The following is a 17,751-nucleotide window of genomic DNA, read 5'->3' on the forward strand; positions in this document are numbered from 1 at the left end:
GTTATTTAGTTAACTCCAGCCTATATGGCAACCAAAGTGATCCTTTTTATAATGAAAGTCATAATGTGCCTCTCTGCTTAAAACCCTGAAGTGACTCCCATTCCACCAAGCGTAAAAGCCAAGCTCCTCCAATAGCCTACAAACTCTGCACCTCTGTGCTCACTCTTTGCTTGCTACACTGTCTTCCCTGCTGTTACTCAATACATCAAGTACCTTCCTGCCTTAGGACCTTTGCACTGACTGTTCCCTCGGCCTCTAACTCCTTTCTCCCACACAAGCTGAATGACTAATTCCTTCATCTCTTTCAAGTCTTCGCTCACATGTCATCTTCTCAATGAGACCTGCCCTGACCATTCTATTTAAAATACTACAGCCACCCCTCTGCACTTCCAATGCCTCTCACCCTGCTTTGCTTCTTTTACTATAGGGTTTATCACTTTCTAATATACTACATCATTTACTTTCTTATTATGTTTGCTGCTTGTTGTCTGTCTCCCTCCACCAGAATATAAGCGCCATGAAGGCAGGAATCTCGGTCTATTTTTTTCACTATTATATTCCTAACATCTGAAACAGTGCCTAACCCCCAACAAATATTTGCTGAATTAATTAATTCATTCATTTAATTAACTGCATTTGGAAATTTGACCACTCTATGTCTACCAATAATCGAATGTCATAAATAAAGTGGGTAGAATCAAAGTTAAATCTTTACCCAGATATGCTGGATCTTCCAATGGATTCCATTCAGAAGGGTAATACATACTAAACCAATAAGACATTTCCAGTCTCTGAAATTCTTTGGTGCTGCCATCAATAAAACATAAAGGAGTTATTGTTTAGTAATTAAAAGATGATCAATTACTCTTTTTCAAAAAATGTCCAAACTTCACCTAAAATGGGTATCAAACCAATCCAGAAGGTACTGACAAGGAATACTATTTATAGTTGGCCCTCCATATCCACAAGTTTCACATTCACAGATTCAATCGAATTGAAATTTTGATGCACAGTTGGTAGAACCATGGATATCAAAGGCCCACTGTATTTTTTGTACTACACCATTTTATATAAGGGAGTTTAGCATCCACAGATTTTGGTATCCAAGGGGTTTCTTGGAACCAATCTCCCATGGATACCAGGAGACAACTGTATTTAGCATCAATTAAACTGTCAATTTTTCTTTGTTATAATCTTGACATGTTCCCTTGCATAGTATTCTGAGAAACTACCATAAAATGAAATCTAAGCAGCATGTGCACGAGCGTGCATGCATGTGTGTGTGTGTGTATGTGGTTGTGTCTTTATAAGCAGTCATGACATAGTACCTGAAGATAAGCACACTGGCCTATTCCATGTCAGTATCATATACATCTTTCAGCTGTTTTTTTTTTTTCAGCAATCATGATGGATTTGTTCTGAAATATCCTCATTCTATTTCCAAGTTTTTTGTAAACAAAGACAAACATGGAAAAAATGGCTGGCTGATAATAGCACTGCAGATGGCCACTGCGTATGGTCAAGCATTTGCACATCTCTGGGAATGCTGCCCACACCGTACATTTTTTATGACGCCAGTGTACCAACAACACCACCCCTACCCTATCCTGGAGTTGTGTAGTGTTCACCCCTGGGTCTGTTCAGAACTAACTGGTCTAGGTTGGAACTGAAATCAGTGATCTTTCTCTTGGAAAAAGTAATTCAAAATTACTGACAATCAATATTAGACAATGAGATACGAACTGATTTACATTAATATAAAGTCCTCAAAACATTTACCAGTAACTAGAAAATAGAGGAGGTATAAGAGACACAACTATCTTAAAATAACCATATGATAGGTCACAATTCCCCATCCCTGAATCCTTGTTTAGTTGGCAGTAGGTTTTCTGGTAAAAGGTGGAAAAATGTGATACCCATAATGATCTTATAGCACCCTCAAGTGGATAAATATTAGACTGACACTGTTTTTCTTCTTGAAGAGGTGTTGGTCTATGATATGAAAAGTAAAAAGAGAAGGTGGTGGAATCCTTTCAAACAAAGAGTATTGGATGAATGAAGATGTACCAACCCTTGTCAGAAGGGTTTGTAGTCTGAATTATTTTTCTAATAATAAAGATGGATTTTGGGCTGATCTAGCCATACTTTCCGCATAGTATTCCCCATTCTTCCTCGTCATATGTACCAAAGCTGTAATCTAAACCTCTTGCACCATACGCCTATGAATGAAACCAAGTAGCCCCACTATAGGAAAAAAGGTTCAAGGCTATCTTTATATGTCAACATAATAACATATTTTTTAAATAAAATAAGTTCCATGCATACATATTTACAGACTATATCCTCAAGGAGCATAGTTTCAGCTGATCCTCCAAACCATGTGGCAGGGTAGAAAGAGTACTAGATATATGGTAAGATAATGTGGATTCTAAGGTTAGTTTTTGAACAAATTATCAACCTCTCCATATCTGATTCTTCATTTTTAAAATGACAGAGTAGAAAAAGCAGAGGCTACTAGTTGGTGGCTTCTTAGTGTAATTAGTTAAGAATCTTTTGGTTCTAAACCATAAATTTACTCAAGCTGGCTTAGACAACAAAAAGGATTTTTTTTTTTAAGAAAAAAAGAGGGAGGAAAAAAGAAACGCTGGAAAATTAAATAGAAGAGTATTAACATACTTCTAGGGTCTTATTCAGTTCTACCCACCTTTTCCTGATACGCACATCCCACCTGTAACCCCAGACAGCATGAAGCTTTGTTGAAATTGTTTACATCAGAGTCAAGAACCAAAAAGAATCTGTCTACAAATATTTCTCATATAGTCATAGATTATTTGTGTAAGTCCTTCCTGAATGGTAATATACAAGTTTCTGAGATCCAGATAGACTTTCTCTTTTGCATACGGCGTCACTAGCAGCTATACATGTTACTTTGGGAAACTTGGGGGATCCAAGAAAAGCTACTTTCAGATATGCTGTTTTTGCCCCTGCTGTATGTGGCTACCTTGCTATGGCTAAGTTTTTGTGTTCTTTGCTAAATAAATCAGACATTTAATCTGTGTATGTGTGTGTGTGTACTCATGCAGGAGACAGGAAGTCTCTTCCCACAAATCTATAGCCTACCTGAAATGACACACTTGCATAACTAAACTTTTCATAAGTAAAATACCCCTACCTACCTCAATTTCACACTTGCAGTCTCTCGAATGGATCTTGCTTTTTCACATCTCTACTTATTCAATTGTATTGCTCCTTCTGCTGGAAGACACATACTTGCCTTCTCCTCTCCTGTCTTATCCCCATCAACTCCACTACCTCATTACCCAGGCTAAAGGGATCAAAGCAGACACCTACTAGGTGTCTACAGCAATAGTACTCACCACTATGCCATATTTGTTTCTTCTTACCTCTACTCCTCTATTAAACCATGTACCACTCAAGAATCAGGTGTTTTCTTCATCTTTCTTTCTCCAGGGCCTAGGGAGTTAAAAGATGTACGTATGTGTTTATTTAGAAATGGAATTTGACATGACAATAAAAATAGGCCCAGCATCCAGACACCAAAGATCTGACTGTCTTGAATGCCCTGCCCTCTCTTCCCTCTCATATATTCGCTTAATTATTCATACTGCTTAATCTGGAAACGTTATCTGGAAAAGATTTTTTAAAGATTTTTTTAAAAGGTCAAACTAGTAAACAAAAAATTAAGCAAAACATGAAAAAAAGTGTTTTCTTTCTACGTCCACCTTGAGAAGCCCCATATTGGGAACTAGTTTTGCCAAGATGAGAAGCAAAACTAGTCCCCTCACTTTCTCTCCTCACTCCCTTCAGTCCTACATCAAAGATCCAGTGCTCCGTCTCCTTCAAAGTCAAAGGGTATCTATGCCAGCAGAAAACAAATTCAAATCCACCTGCTATTGTAAAAGGCTTAATCCCCTGCTGTGGGGTGGTACCTGAGAAGTGAAGAACAAGGCTGCCTATGGCACTTAACTACTGTGACTGCCTCCATTTAAGGTCAGCACCAACCAAAGATAGAAAATTCCAGCCTAAGTTCTGATTACATTTGCTTAAAGTTTATTTTTTCTGTCACTACTGTGTATACAGCAAGCGTTTGATAAATGTCACTCTTGATGAATGCCGCTTACTCTCTAAAAGCAGCTACTTCCTCCTGTTTTCATGGCCTTACCAAGGTAATTTTACATGTTCAAGATATGGGGTGGTTGGAGGTTACTCTGGTGTTGGAATTAGGAAAAAGCGTTGACAGATCCCAGAGTGATGAAGGCATGTGCTACTCAAGAATGGCCTCACAAGACGGCATTCGCAGACTAAGTGCCACTGTCCGGCAGCTGGTTCTCAGATGCTGGGCTTCTCAGTCCCTCCAGAGATAATCAGATCCTTAAAAACAGATCAACTCTATGTAAAATCAGATATTTTCTTTACCAGAATGTTTATATAGTTCATTGTTACTGGTCAGCTTTCCTTTTCAGTGACAGCACCCTCTTTCCTAATAGCAGCCATCCTCTAGAGTTATAGCTTAACACAAATCAGTCTGTACTATTGATTAAACTTTCCTGATGTGCCCAGAGTGGCTTGAAATTTATCATCTTTTAAAATTGCATTCTTCTTTCTGGCATTTTCTCAAGTCTCAATAAACTATTTACCTATTTGCCTGGATTTTTCACAAAATAGTGTGGAGACATACACTATATTGTGGGCTGGGTCTTCTATCCAAGTGATTGGACAGTGAAGGGCAAACTGATCTCCCCAAAGACATGTGGCTAGAGAGGGGGCAGAATAAATGCCACCATTTATTTTTGTTCAAGAGGACCATAATAAACTACGTATATTTAAGTGGTACAGATGTCAACATATTGAAATAAAACAAAGCCACATTATCTCAAAATTAGAGTTAGTTAGACCCTTCTATATAATAAAAATACTCTCCAGCAACTGTGCCTGTGAAGACTCTAGCCTCTTTCCAGCTGGGTGACATTGAGCAATCTACTGAGACTCTCTGGGCCTGTTCCCTCCATCTCTAAAATGAGAGTATAATGAGGGACAGTGTTTAGGTTCTCAAATCAGCATGGAGGAAAAAAAGCCTAAATCAAAAGTACCTTTGAAAATCACTGGAATTACCCATAAGCATAGTATATTGATATTAGTGTACGCAACACTATATAAATTTTACAGGCACTAAATCTTGAGAAATCACTTGGATAAACTAAAGAAATAAAAACGAATGTATATATGCATACGTCTAGGCATTAAAGTCATTCTGGTTTTAAGTTAACTCTAAAATCACGAACACTGAATGGAGCAGGGATGGAGAACACAAGTCCACTGCTTAACAAAAGTCAGCGTCCTTCCTTTTTTCTGCTCTGTAGCCTATCAGAAAATCTCCCAGAGCAGTCGTTTAACGCGGCTATGCCACAGAGGTAGGTGTGATTTATCCAGCGAGTACTTTGAGAGAAGAACCTTTGTAACTCGTTTGGGGCACCGGCACTTAGAAGCACCTCACTAAACAGGAAGATGAATTATTATTTACCCTAGATTAGAGCTCGGGCCATTTCAATGGAATAATAACACTATGGAAATTTTAATAATGCAAACTTCTCACATACATCACCGCCTCGAGACCGTACAAAGTCCTTAACTCAGGAAATGCTTAACCCAGGAAACGCTTAGCCCAATCCTTCCGGCTTCCGTAGTCTCGTTCAATTTCGTGAGACCTAGGCTGAGCTCCGCGGCGCCGCGACTCGGGTGGCTCCGGGACACTTCCGGGAGGCCGCTCTAAGTGTTCGTGATGTAGGTTTCCGGCGGATTCCAGGCTGCTTCTTCAGCCTCCGGGACCACGGGGCTGAAGTAGTGGGCACAGAACGGGGAGGCCAGCAGCCCACCGATCGTTGGGCTCAGTAATCTCTAGCCATGGACCGGGACCTCCTGCGGCAGTCCCTGAATTACCACGGGCCGTCATTGCTGTCCCTGCTCCGGAGCGAACAGCAGGACAATCCGCACTTCCGGAGTCTCCTGGGGTCGGGGGCCGAGCCTGCCCGGGGCCCGCCGCCCCAGCAGCAGTTACAGGGCAGGTAATGGGACGGCGGCGCCGCTGCGAGACGGGGGAGGGGACGCAGCTCGGGGCCTCGTTACCGCAGCCGGGCGGCTGAGTTCAGAAGCAGCGGGGCCGCGGCCGTGAGCACGTGAGGACTGCGGCGCCGGTGCGGAGGGCTAGAAGGAGGAGGGTCCGCTCTCCTGGTGTGAGGCAGTGCGGGATGCGGGCTGAACAACTTCTCTGGTACTGCCTAGCGGTGGTGCGGATTCTTTAGCTTAAAACCCCTTGTGCTTTCGTATCTGGAGCTGCGGGCGTCACTTTTTAAGTTTCCCCGCCCTCCACCTAGAGACTGGGGAGTGAGAGAATCCCTGGTTAAAACTTTGTCTCGGAGGATGTACAGTCAGGAGCTTAAAATGGACCTGATCGGGCGATGTGTATAGCCGTGAGCAGGAGCTTGCAATACTGATAGGTTTTGCACATGTACCAGTTTTCATAAATTTTGTTTCTTTTTAAGAAAAGAGAAGAGAGTTGACAACACTGAAATACAAAAATTCATTTCCAAAAAAGCGGATCTGCTTTTTGCACTTTCCTGGAAATCAGATGCTCCCGCAACTTCTGAAGTTAATGAAGACAATGAAGGTGAGTTTAATCTTAAAATCTTTTGATTGCGGTTTGGTTTGACAGCACTTCTGATGAAACAGGACACAAAGCTATTGTTAGTAATTTTGTTAATTATTTTTTCAGATCATTATGCAATCATGCCACCTTTGGAGCAGTTCATGGAGATACCTAGTATGGACCGGAGAGAGTTGTTTTTTCGAGATATTGAGCGTGGTGATATAGTGATTGGACGAATTAGTTCCATTCGGGAGTTTGGGTTTTTCATGGTGTTGATATGTTTAGGCAGTGGCATCATGAGAGACATATCCCACTTAGAAATCACAGTAAGTTACTTTGCAGTTATTTGATTGCTTCTGTTTTTGATAAAGAGTCATCTCAATGCAAGAATTATGTCTTTTTGCATACAGGTATGCTTAAGTGTGTGCTGCTGATGTAATCTTGAGAAATAAGCAGTAATAGACAAAAATTAAGTACCTTTTTAAAAAAATTATTAGTGGTGATGGAGTTACTTACACAGTTTCCCCCATTTCTGGTTTTTGGGGTTTTTTTGGTCCCTTTGATTGGCAGGGGTGGGGTCCTTTTTCTAAATGATATCAAAGAGATATCAGTGGATATGGTGAGATCGATTGGTATTCCAGGCTTATTTCTTCTAGCTGCATGTGTCCTTATTTATTTAGTATTAGGCATTATATACTTGGATGTGGATAATTTAGAAACAAATTCCTGTCTCATTTATGTATTTACAATAATTAAATGTAAGTGATTTATACATTATAAACCTGAATTGGAAATAGTGTGTCACTTTAAAAGGTTTAATGTTTACTATTTATCAAGGCAGATAAACAGGGAAGAAAAGCTGAAAGGATCACAGACTGGGTCACAGACATAAACTTTGGAGAATTCACATTTCATTTTCATTGGAATTTTCATACTTTCTTTTATTACTTTTTTTAAGAAGTGCAAAGTATCTTTTTGTTTCATAATCTATACTGAACATTTACCTCCTAAAACATATTGCACATTTCATGAGATTTTACTTTTTGAACTTAACCAGAAAATTCTTTTTATTGTGTTTGGGCACAGAAATTTGCTTATAACTAAATCCTTATTTAAATCTAGACTTTAGGGTATTAGTTGTTTTTTAATGTTCATGTCAACTATTAGCTGTTCATACTGAACAACTATGATAAAAGAAGACACTTCTCACCAAAGAATGGAATGTCTGGTGTTTTAAAATACTTCTCATTGCAGGCTCTTTGTCCATTAAGAGATGTGCCTTCTCACAGTAACCACGGAGATCCTTTGTCATATTACCAAACTGGTGACATCATTCGAGGTGATCAGTTTCATCATATTAATAAAAGTGTAACAGTTGTCAGGTTTTTGTTTTTATTAATTTTGAAAATGTAGTCTAATGAGAATAGTGTTTGGAAAGGTTTATTTTTTTATGTTACTTTGCATTTTCTTGTTAATCAGCTTAGTTTTCTTATTTTTTTAAGCTGGAATCAAGGATATTGACAGATATCATGAAAAGCTTGCAGTATCTCTTTATAGCTCATCTCTTCCACCACACCTATCTGGTATTAAATTAGGTGTAATTAGTTCTGAAGAGCTTCCTTTGTACTACAGGTAATTTATCCACATTATTTCAAAAAGTTAGTTGCAAAACAGTTTTTTGACTAAAAAATAGCAAATTTTGTCCAACTTCTGACAACAAAGTGGAATTTTAATTTCTATTTCAAAATATGCTCATTTTATCTTTATAACCCTTAAATTTCTTCAAATTTGGTAAAAGGAACCAAATCATAATATTGCCACACCTTCATGTACAAAAATGTATGAGTATTTAAACTCCATGTGATAATGTTATTTCTTTAATAGAAATGGGACATGCTAATTATGTTAGTTATATTTTTGTGATTTTTTTTTTAAGGAGGAGTGTTGAACTAAATAGCAATTCTTTGGAATCCTATGAAAATATCATGGAGAGTTCTTTGGGATTTGTTAATCCAGGAGTAGTTGAATTCCTTCTAGGAAAACTAGGAATAGATGAATCTAATCCACCATCTTTAATGAGAGGCCTACAAAGGTATAGTAATCAGTATTATTCCATTAAGTAGTGGGGTGAATGGTGCTGAGCTCAAAACCTGCATAACTGAGGGATATATTTGACTGTTCTAAGCATAGTCGCAGCAGTGTGCCAAAGGTTGAATGAACTAAATGATCCCAACTCCTTCTGGAATGGAATCTCTTATAGATGTATACCTTGTGATTAAGTAGAGAAAGATCCAGAAAATTTGTAAGAAGTTTGTGTATATGCTAAAGAAAAATACCGTTTAACAATAATCGTCATTCCTGAGAGATCAAGAATTTTGTTTTGTGGATAGGTTACAAATTTCTTGCTTGGGATTCACATTTTCAGTGTTGAGTTTTTATCTGTCAGAGTGAAGTATAGTTACAGAAGAAGTATTTATATGGTTTGACTTTTATTTTCTTTAATAGCAAAAATTTCTCTGAAGACGATTTTGCTTCTGCGTTAAGAAAGAAACAGTCTGCATCTTGGGCTTTAAAATGGTATGAAGACTTTGTCTTTCAACAATTGCATTATCTAGTCTAAAAGGTTAGGATAAGGCAAGCATTCTTATGTCATCATCAAGACCAAATTTGTTTATAAATAAATTAAAATTCTACCATTTTGACATTAGCTGTTCTTTAGGTGTAAATGGTGTTGTGTTGTAAACTTAACAGACATAAGTTTTAGTCAGCATTTTCATTTTTTCCCAAAGGAATTAGTATATTGATACCTGGATTTCATAAATATTTGTTGAAATTATCCAAAGGCACAATGCTTCTTAGGTATATTGAGAACATTGAAAGCTAAATATTAGCCAGATTTGATTTGCTTTAAAACTTTATCCATGCTAACATTCTGTTTGGTTGTTCTGTGAAATGTTTGTGATACTTTCCAAATGTCGTCTTAGTGTGAAGATTGGAGTTGATTATTTTAAAGTTGGACGCCACGTGGATGCTATGAATGAATACAATAAGGCTCTGGAAATAGACAAACAAAATGTGGAGGCTTTGGTAGCTCGTGGAGCATTGTAAGTAGATCATGGGTTTTAAGAAATATTTACAAGGTAAATGTGTACAAGATTTATGAAGAGCTCACAAGATAAATTCCTCTAATTTTGTTTTATATCTCTAGATATGCAACAAAAGGAAGTCTGAACAAAGCTATAGAAGATTTTGAGCTTGCACTGGAAAACTGTCCAACTCACAGGAATGCAAGAAAGTACCTCTGCCAGACACTTGTAGAAAGAGGAGGGCAGTAAGTGTCAGATTTTGTTTAATAGTAGAGATTTAATATTCAGCAAGTATAAAACCTTGAACTTAACGTAAGGAAGTAGCATCTTTCACTCACTTAATTATGTTATGACTCTTAGTTTTCAATTTTGGTAAAAATCTGTCTTAAATATAGTCCCCTTTAAATTTTGCAGTCCTTTTTTCTTTCCTTAACTATTGAGGTGTTTTTATGATTGGAGGTATTTAATATTTCAACTTTATTATTCTGAATATCTCAGTACATAGTAATATAGATGGAAAGATCAAAAAATTAGGTAAGTATTTTTTTCCTGGACATACACTAGAAGTTTTTAATAGAGAGGAATTTAATTTCTAATCTGTTTCATCATTCTAGGAGTATAATGCCAGAAATATGAATTGAGAGCTCTATAGTTAATTTTGAAGATTTCACTGTTATATTCAGCTTATTGCTCTGCTCTGTCCAGTAGAATTCACAAACTCAGATCAAATGGAAGAGGAAATCATTAAGAACAAACCCTGTAACTTATGTTACTATCCTGAGATGCTGGCATAATACCTGCATAGTAGCTGTATCATAAATAGTTAATGACTAACAGATTAGTCTAATCTATAAAATATTTTGAAGAAACAAAATACTTTGAATATAATTTGGTAACAGCCTGAGTTAATTGTTTAAAAAAAATAGCATCTTTTGCTATTAATTTTTTAAAAATAGAATGTCTTTTTTCTGTTTCATGAATTTCCTTGATCATTCCAGTTTGTATGATCATTCCAGAATTCCTAATTAATAAGACTTTGCAATATTTGTTTTTAACTCATATGAACTTCTGCTTGGGCTCAAGTTATTGGAGCAGCTTTTTACTTTCTCACTAGGTAGAGAGCTAGTACCTATTTAGATGTGGTTGTCTTGTTACCCACGAATTGGTGTCTTAGCTGAGTGAATGGCAACACCACCTATCCAGTTATCTAATCTAGAAATGTTGATTGTCTTTGATCCCTTATTCCCCACATCCAGTCTGACACAAAAGTGATCCCGTTGAAGCCATTGGTCTTTTGTTAATTTGTCTTAGAGTAATTACTTTTTTCTTCTTTCTAAAAACTGAAAATATTTTGCAAAATCCTTTCACTGCTCCATATCCAGACTTTCTAATTCTGAATTTTCACAGCATAGACTTGTGAGCGTCATCCAGTAATTACCCTAACTACAGGCTGGTTGTGATTCACATGTATGTGTTGGTATTTCCAACTTTAAAGGTGAATTTTCTGGGAAAATTTTTCTGTAGAAAGGGAAATTCTTCATAAACTACTAGGAAGAGCCAGCCTAGGTAGTTCTATGCTAAAGCCCAAGATCATACTAAATTTACAGAGGACATCAGTTGATATGGGTTTTCTCGTGTGTTATACTAAAAGGCCACTGCTGGCCCTATAGTATGGCTTTGGTTACCAGTAATGGATTCCTGTTTGTTTGGGTCTTTTGTTTTTAATGGAGATGTAATTGACATATAACATTAGTTTCAGGTGTACAACATAATGATTTGATATATGTATATATTGCAGCATGATCACCACAATAAGTCTAGTTAAAATCCACCATTACACAGTTACAAATTTTCTTGTTTGTGTGTGATGAGAACATTTAAGATCTACTCTCTTAGCCACTTTCCAATATCTAATACAGTGTTATTAAATATAGTCACCATGCCCTACATTACATCCCCAGGACTCATTTATCTTATTACTTGGAGTTCGTACTTTTTGACCACCTTCACCTATTTCACCCACTCCCCCACCTCTGCCTCTGGCAACCACCATCTGTTCTCTGTATCTTCGAGTTTGGTTTTTTTGTTTGGTTTTACGTGGTCTTTTTACCAAAGAAATAGCAGTAAAAAGCACATGATTTAGGTAATGTTCAATTTGGAAAATAACTTGCTAAACATGGTTTTTCCCTAGTAAGTTCTCTCATATAAGCCCCTGACCTGTATGCATATTTGAGGACTTTTTATTTTTTACAAACAAGCTAAATCTTCCTTTCAAATTTAGGTTAGAAGAAGAAGAAAAGTTTTTAAATGCTGAAAGTTACTATAAGAAAGCTTTGGCTTTGGATGAGACTTTTAAAGATGCAGAGGATGCTTTGCAGAAGCTTCATAAATATATGCAGGTGATTCTTTACTTCCTCTTAGAAACATAGTAATATTTGAAATTAATGCCAAAACTTAACTTTCTTCTAGGGAAAACTATTCTAGATTATTTAGTTAAGATATTATAAAAAGTTTCTTTTTAGATATAGCTTTTTCTAATTGGGTTTGACATTGCTTCATAGCTCTGCCTCTTCTTTTTTATTGGTTAGTACTCAAAAGTAAAAATAGCCCTATGAGAAACATTCCTATTGCCTAAATTTGGTATTTGGTTTTGAGAACTGTCCTTGTAGTGAGCTTTCCTAGTGGTTACAAAATTCACTGTTATTACTGTAATTGAGCTCTAATTATAAAACCCTTTTTGAGAAATACTTTAAACTGTCGTTTCCTGTAATACTGATGATGATGTTTTCTCATGCATTTTCTTCTGAATTGGACCATTGCTGCTGTGTCTGACATCTGGTGCTGCTCATCCCCATCCTCAAACTGGAAAATGGTTTCCTATGTAATTATGCATCCAACTGGGCTGTGCTTTTTTAAAATGGTTTGTATTTGAACATGGTGATTCCCCCCTCAATTCACCTTAATGGAATTTCTTTATCTGAATTTTATTTATAAAATTTGTGTCCTATCTAAATTTTTCAATTTTTTTAAATAATTTTTCGTGTATTTTATTTTTTCCCTTTGTTGCACTCTGGGTCATGGGTACCAATGCAATGGCTTCCCCTTTTTTCATGGACTACCAACTGCAATATGGTCCTCAATACTGTTCTGGCTATTCAATGATTAATGCCAAACACCTGTATGATTAATTTTTATATGTTAAAAATACTTGTTTAATGCTGGATATATGGTGATTTGGGTATACCACATCTGGTTTCTGGTTGGGGGGTGGTCTTTTGAAAACTGGGTTGTACATATTCTGCTATTTTTAACGTGTGGTTTTTTCCGATATCTGGGTTCAAAAAGAAATCTTTGGAATTAAGAGAAAAACAAGCTGAAAAGGAAGAAAAGCAGAAAACAAAGAAAATAGAAACAAGTGCAGAAAAGTTGCGTAAGCTCTTAAAAGAGGAGAAAAGGTAAACTATAATATTCGGTTAAGTTAATTTTTAACTTAAAAACAACTACTGAGTTGAACCAAAGTGCCATACGGAAGTAAAGTAAGTAAAAAAGAATTTCAAGTCATAATCAGTGATTCTTTGCAAGTATGTGTACCAAAAATTTTTCTATAAAAGAGATTAAGGAAAGTGGAATCTAAGGCTAGAATTCTTTAAAAAAAAAAAAAAAAAAAAAAGAATTAACCTTAGAATTAAAATGTATGTATGTTATTTTACTTATCCATATTTTATGGAGAAATGTTACAGAACTAGAGCAGTGATTCTCAACTCGGGGCAGTTTTGTCCCCCAGGGAATATTTTAGTTGTCCTAACTGGTGGAGTGCTACTGGCATCTAGTGGATGGAGGTCAGGGATTCTGTTAAACATCCTACAGTGATGGTATAGGACAGCACCACCACCACCTGCCTTCGCAACAAAGAATTACACAGCTAAAAATGTCAGTAGTGCCGAGGGGGAGAAATTATGCACTAGAGGCAGCCAGATATAAAACTTTAGTTCTCCCCTTCATGGGTTCAGATGGTCTGAAATTTTTAAGGTAATGTTGGAAATGTCACTGTGTCTTTCAGAAATGATGGATTTGCTTATAGTGACAACTGTCTACACAAGTATTTTTCCCCAAACGTCATGCCTGATGGTAAAATTGGATCTTGTAATAACTAAGATTATTATAATTGCTTATCTAAGCCACAGCTTTTATGAAATCTTTGAAGAGAACAAAATAGACCTAAAGTTTTTATGGATAATTAAGAAACATTTTGTGCTTAACATTTCTGATGAGTTAACTACATTTTTTTAGGCTAAAGAAGAAAAGAAGAAAATCAACTTCTTCCTCTTCAAGTGTTTCTTCTGCTGATGAATCAGTTTCTTCTTCATCATCCTCTTCCTCTTCTGGCCACAAAAGGCATAAGAAACGTAAGAGGAACCGTTCAGAGTCTTCTCGAAGTTCCAAAAGGCATTCAGCTAAGGCATCCTCTAATCAGATAGATCAGAATAGGAAAGATGAGTACTTCCCAGTTCCAACCAATACTTCAGCATCTTTTCTTAACCAAAAACAAGAAGTGGAAAAATTACTGGAAAAGCAGGATAGGTTACCATATCAAAAGAAACAGGTAAAAGAGAAAGATAGATGCCCTCTCTCTTCATCTTCAGTTGAAATTCCGGATGATTTTGGAGGTAGGTCTGAAGATCCAAGAGATTTTTATGATAGCTGTAAAACTCAGGCAGGTAGTAGCAAAACAGAAAAGCCATATAAATCAGAAAGACATTTTTCCAGTAGAAGAGATTCCTCAGATTCCTTCTGTAGGAATTCAGAGGACAAGGTGAAAATTTATGGTTATAGGAGATTTGAAAAAGACATAGAGGGAAGAAAAGAGCACTCTAGAAGGTGGGAACCAGGTTCCTTGAGGTATTCCACTTCACCAGCAAGCTCAGACTACTCTTGGAAGTCAGTTGAAAAATACAAAAAGTACGCTTACTCTGGATCACGTGATTTCAGTAGACATGAGCAAAGACATCAGTTAAATAAAAATCAAGGAGAATATGAAAGAGAGGATAATTATGAGGAGGATATTAAAAAAGAGGTTCCAGAAGAAGATGGACTGAATATCAAAGAGCAATCAGAAAGTGGAGTTAAAAAAAATTTACCTCAAAATTTAGTCAATATATTTAATCAGATAGCTGCATTTGAGAAAGAAAAGGGAAATAAGCCAAAAAATTAACATGCCAAGGGAATTAGCACCATTATACTAAAGGCTGTTAATGAAAGTTTTGGGTCTTTTAGTCATAACAGTCCAGCGCAGAGATCTTTGCTCCTAAAGTTATTTTATTTGTAGAGATTGCAGAAAGCAGATGCTTTTCAGCTATTCTTAAAGTATATTTGTTTCAGTGGTAGGTTCCCTTTTCACTGCTTGATTTTTAGGCTTTTCATGTGTATGTTTATGTACAGTATTTCTACTCTGTTGATTTAAACTTCTTCACCTAAAGATGAATCTCCAAGTATTGTTTCTTCATTGTATTATGGTGTATGAGAATTCCTTGGGTCCACCTCATCCTGCTCTTTGAGAGAGAATTAAATTTGTGCTTTGAACACCTGAGTCATTTTCATCAAAAATTATTTCCTTCTTTTTTCTGTTAAATTAAAAGCCCTCAGCTTTTGAAAGAGATATATTTAAATGTTCCTTAAGTTCCATTTTATAGTCATCATTTGTTTATTAAATTTTTTGCATAACTTTTATTTTAAAATGGTAGATAGATATCTGTCATGTTTAATTGGCCTGATTTAATTAAAAATGGTTTGTATACTAGCTTAGGAAGTACCTTAGAAATAAAGCCATGAAAGTTGAATAGGGGTCCATTTTGCTTTTTTCTCCCTTTTTTCTCCTAACTATTGCTAGCAGTATACCCCTAAGAAATTTCTTAAATATTGGCAAGACCCTTGGAGACTACATTCCAGACAAGAAAAGATCAGAATAGAAAAGAATTCTTTTAGCAAAAACAGCATTGGCAAGAGAAGCACTCTATAAATCAGGTTCTCCTCTAAAGGAAAGAAAATTAGAGAGCTGTCCTAGAGTTGTGAGTATCCAGTTGGGAAGGCACTGGGTATGTTTTTTTGTGTTTTTTTTTTAAAGATTTTATTTTTCCTTTTTCTCTCAAAGCCCCCCAGTACATAGTTGTGTATTTTTAGTTGTAGGTCCTTCTAGTTGTGGCATGTGGGATGGCGCCTCAGCATGGCCTGATGAGCAGTGCCATGTCCGTGCCCAGGAGTCGAACTGGCGAAACCCTGGGTGAACTTAACCACTAGGCCATGGGGCTGGCCCCTGGGCATGTTTTTAAACAGCCTAGAGCTGGCCCGCATTTTGCCTTCTTAACACCTCCTCTCCCCTGATGCCTCCTTTCTCAGGGTGTGAATTTAAAAAAAAAAAAAAAAAGACTAGGCCAACAGAGCCTGATTTTACTCAGAATAAATTCCAGCAACTGGAGCTGAAAAGGAAGGGACTTGGATCGTAAAGATCCTCCCAAAATTACTGAAAACAGTATATAGATAAAGACAGGAGTCATAGGTGTGGAATTTATAATGGTCTTTAGAATCTTTCCAATTTAAGATTCTAGACAGTGTAAATGACAATGGGGCTTTAATACTATCACTCATGATGATGCTGGATGGGTGGGTTGTGGGGGGGTAGGTGAGTATCCACTTAGAATGTTCTGAGTGAGAGATAATGATAGAGGAAGAAGACACTTTTTAGTCCTTGTTCTGTTCTTGCCAAGAGTGAAATACCAAAACTTCAAGCATAATTAAGTATGTACTATTTGTGACCTTCAGACTTCAGTGATGAGAGCCTAATGAAAAAGCTAAAATTTGTTTTGCAGTGAAACAGAAGCTGGTCAAAAACAGTAAGTAATAGCAATAGAAATAGGTCAGTCACTCAGGCATTAGTCTTTGCACCAAGAGACTTACCTTAAAAGAGAGCCCAGTTCTTTGTATTAACAGCCCTCGTGTCATCCCTACATAGTCTCCATAGTGCTATTTTTTTTTTTTTTAAGATTTTATTTTTTCCTTTTTCTCCCCAAAGCCCCCGGTACATAGTTGTATATTCTTCGTTGTGGGTTCTTCTAGTTGTGGTATGTGGGACGCTGCCTCAGCGTGGTCTGATGAGCAGTGCCATGTCCGGGCCCAGGATTCGAACCAACGAAACACTGGGCCGCCTGCAGCGGAGCGCACGAACTTAACCACTTGGCCACGGAGCCAGCCCCTCCATAGTGGTATTTTTAAAGAGTGAAAACTCTGTTGACATAGCCCTTGATCTTTAGGAATTCCTAGTATGGCTTCAGAATTTTACCTACACTGTTTTATTTAATAAATTCTCTTTGAGCATCATTATCAACCAGCACTAATTTTGTAAAGTGTCTTTGTGGTTTAATGTTACATTTAGGCACAAAAAAATTAGGATAGTACCTTATACAACAGCCTGCCAGAATTTAGAAATTCCGTCTTCTCTAGAGCTCCTTTCCTGGCACATAGTAAACTTAAGCAGAGTACACAAACCAATTTCTAAGCATGTGTTCAGGAAACCCATCACCACAAAAGAATATTACTAGAGATTTACTTGTCAAGAATGCCTACAAGGGGCCAGCCTGGTAGCATAGTGGTTAAGTTCACATGTTCTGGATCCCGGGTGCGGACCTGCACACTGCTTATCAAGCCGTGCTTTGGCAGGCGTCCCACATATAAAATAGAGGAAGATGGGCATGGATGTTAACTCAGGGCCAATCTTCTTCAGCAAAAAGGGGGGATTGGCGGAGGATGTTAGCTCAGGGCTAATCTTCCTTTAAAAAAAAAAAGAAAGCCTAGTGCTACCTTCAGAATTTCTTTCTAAACACGTGATTTGATTTCTTAACATCATGCTGTCTATAAACGTACATACCCAGGCTGTGTCTTTGTTTCCATAAGTAGGTGACTTTCTAACACAGCAGGTGGGTGTTAACTCCAGATTTGTGGATAATGGAA

The 17,751-nt window shown here is 37.1% G+C and overlaps 1 protein-coding gene and 1 long non-coding RNA gene across 4 annotated transcripts in view; one reads left to right on the forward strand and one right to left on the reverse strand.

Moving 5' to 3' along the window:
* LOC103550857 (uncharacterized) overlaps nucleotides 1–5,753 on the reverse strand; it is a 267,718-nt gene extending 261,965 nt beyond the window's left edge. The window contains exons 1-2 of the long non-coding RNA XR_544895.2: nucleotides 5,619–5,753; nucleotides 3,405–3,474 (exon numbers count right to left, since the gene is read on the reverse strand). This is a non-coding gene — a long non-coding RNA (uncharacterized lncRNA). The remainder of the gene's footprint in view (nucleotides 1–3,404; nucleotides 3,475–5,618) is intronic.
* TTC14 (tetratricopeptide repeat domain 14) lies at nucleotides 5,702–15,587 on the forward strand. Of its 3 annotated transcripts, none has more exons than XM_008520259.2 (12): nucleotides 5,702–6,083; nucleotides 6,561–6,685; nucleotides 6,791–6,990; nucleotides 7,919–8,003; nucleotides 8,167–8,296; nucleotides 8,601–8,756; nucleotides 9,170–9,241; nucleotides 9,649–9,768; nucleotides 9,873–9,995; nucleotides 12,032–12,149; nucleotides 13,096–13,205; nucleotides 14,041–15,587. In XM_008520259.2, the coding sequence occupies exons 1-12, from the start codon at nucleotides 5,923–5,925 to the stop codon at nucleotides 14,960–14,962; spliced, it is 2,322 nt and encodes a 773-aa protein (XP_008518481.1). In that variant the 5' UTR covers nucleotides 5,702–5,922; the 3' UTR covers nucleotides 14,963–15,587. The 3 variants fall into 3 exon arrangements, 1 of the variants encoding a protein (XP_008518481.1); XR_011529351.1 differs by having other exon boundaries at nucleotides 5,714–6,083; nucleotides 12,032–12,670; XR_011529352.1 differs by having other exon boundaries at nucleotides 5,714–6,083; nucleotides 13,113–13,205.
* The last annotated feature ends 2,164 nt before the right edge of the window (nucleotides 15,588–17,751 follow it).

The sequence above is a fragment of the Equus przewalskii genome, chromosome 18, assembly GCF_037783145.1.
Source record: "Equus przewalskii isolate Varuska chromosome 18, EquPr2, whole genome shotgun sequence".
NCBI lineage: Eukaryota > Metazoa > Chordata > Mammalia > Perissodactyla > Equidae > Equus > Equus przewalskii.

Excerpts from the sequence above, each read along its gene's own strand:
- TTC14 (XM_008520259.2), top strand. The coding sequence starts at position 5,923 with ATGGACCGGGACCTCCTGCGGCAGTCCCTGAATTACCACGGGCCGTCA. Across the intron at positions 8,757-9,169 it reads TTAATGAGAGGCCTACAAAG|CAAAAATTTCTCTGAAGACG; the intron begins GTATAGTAATCA and ends TTTCTTTAATAG. Across the intron at positions 9,242-9,648 it reads GCATCTTGGGCTTTAAAATG|TGTGAAGATTGGAGTTGATT; the intron begins GTATGAAGACTT and ends ATGTCGTCTTAG.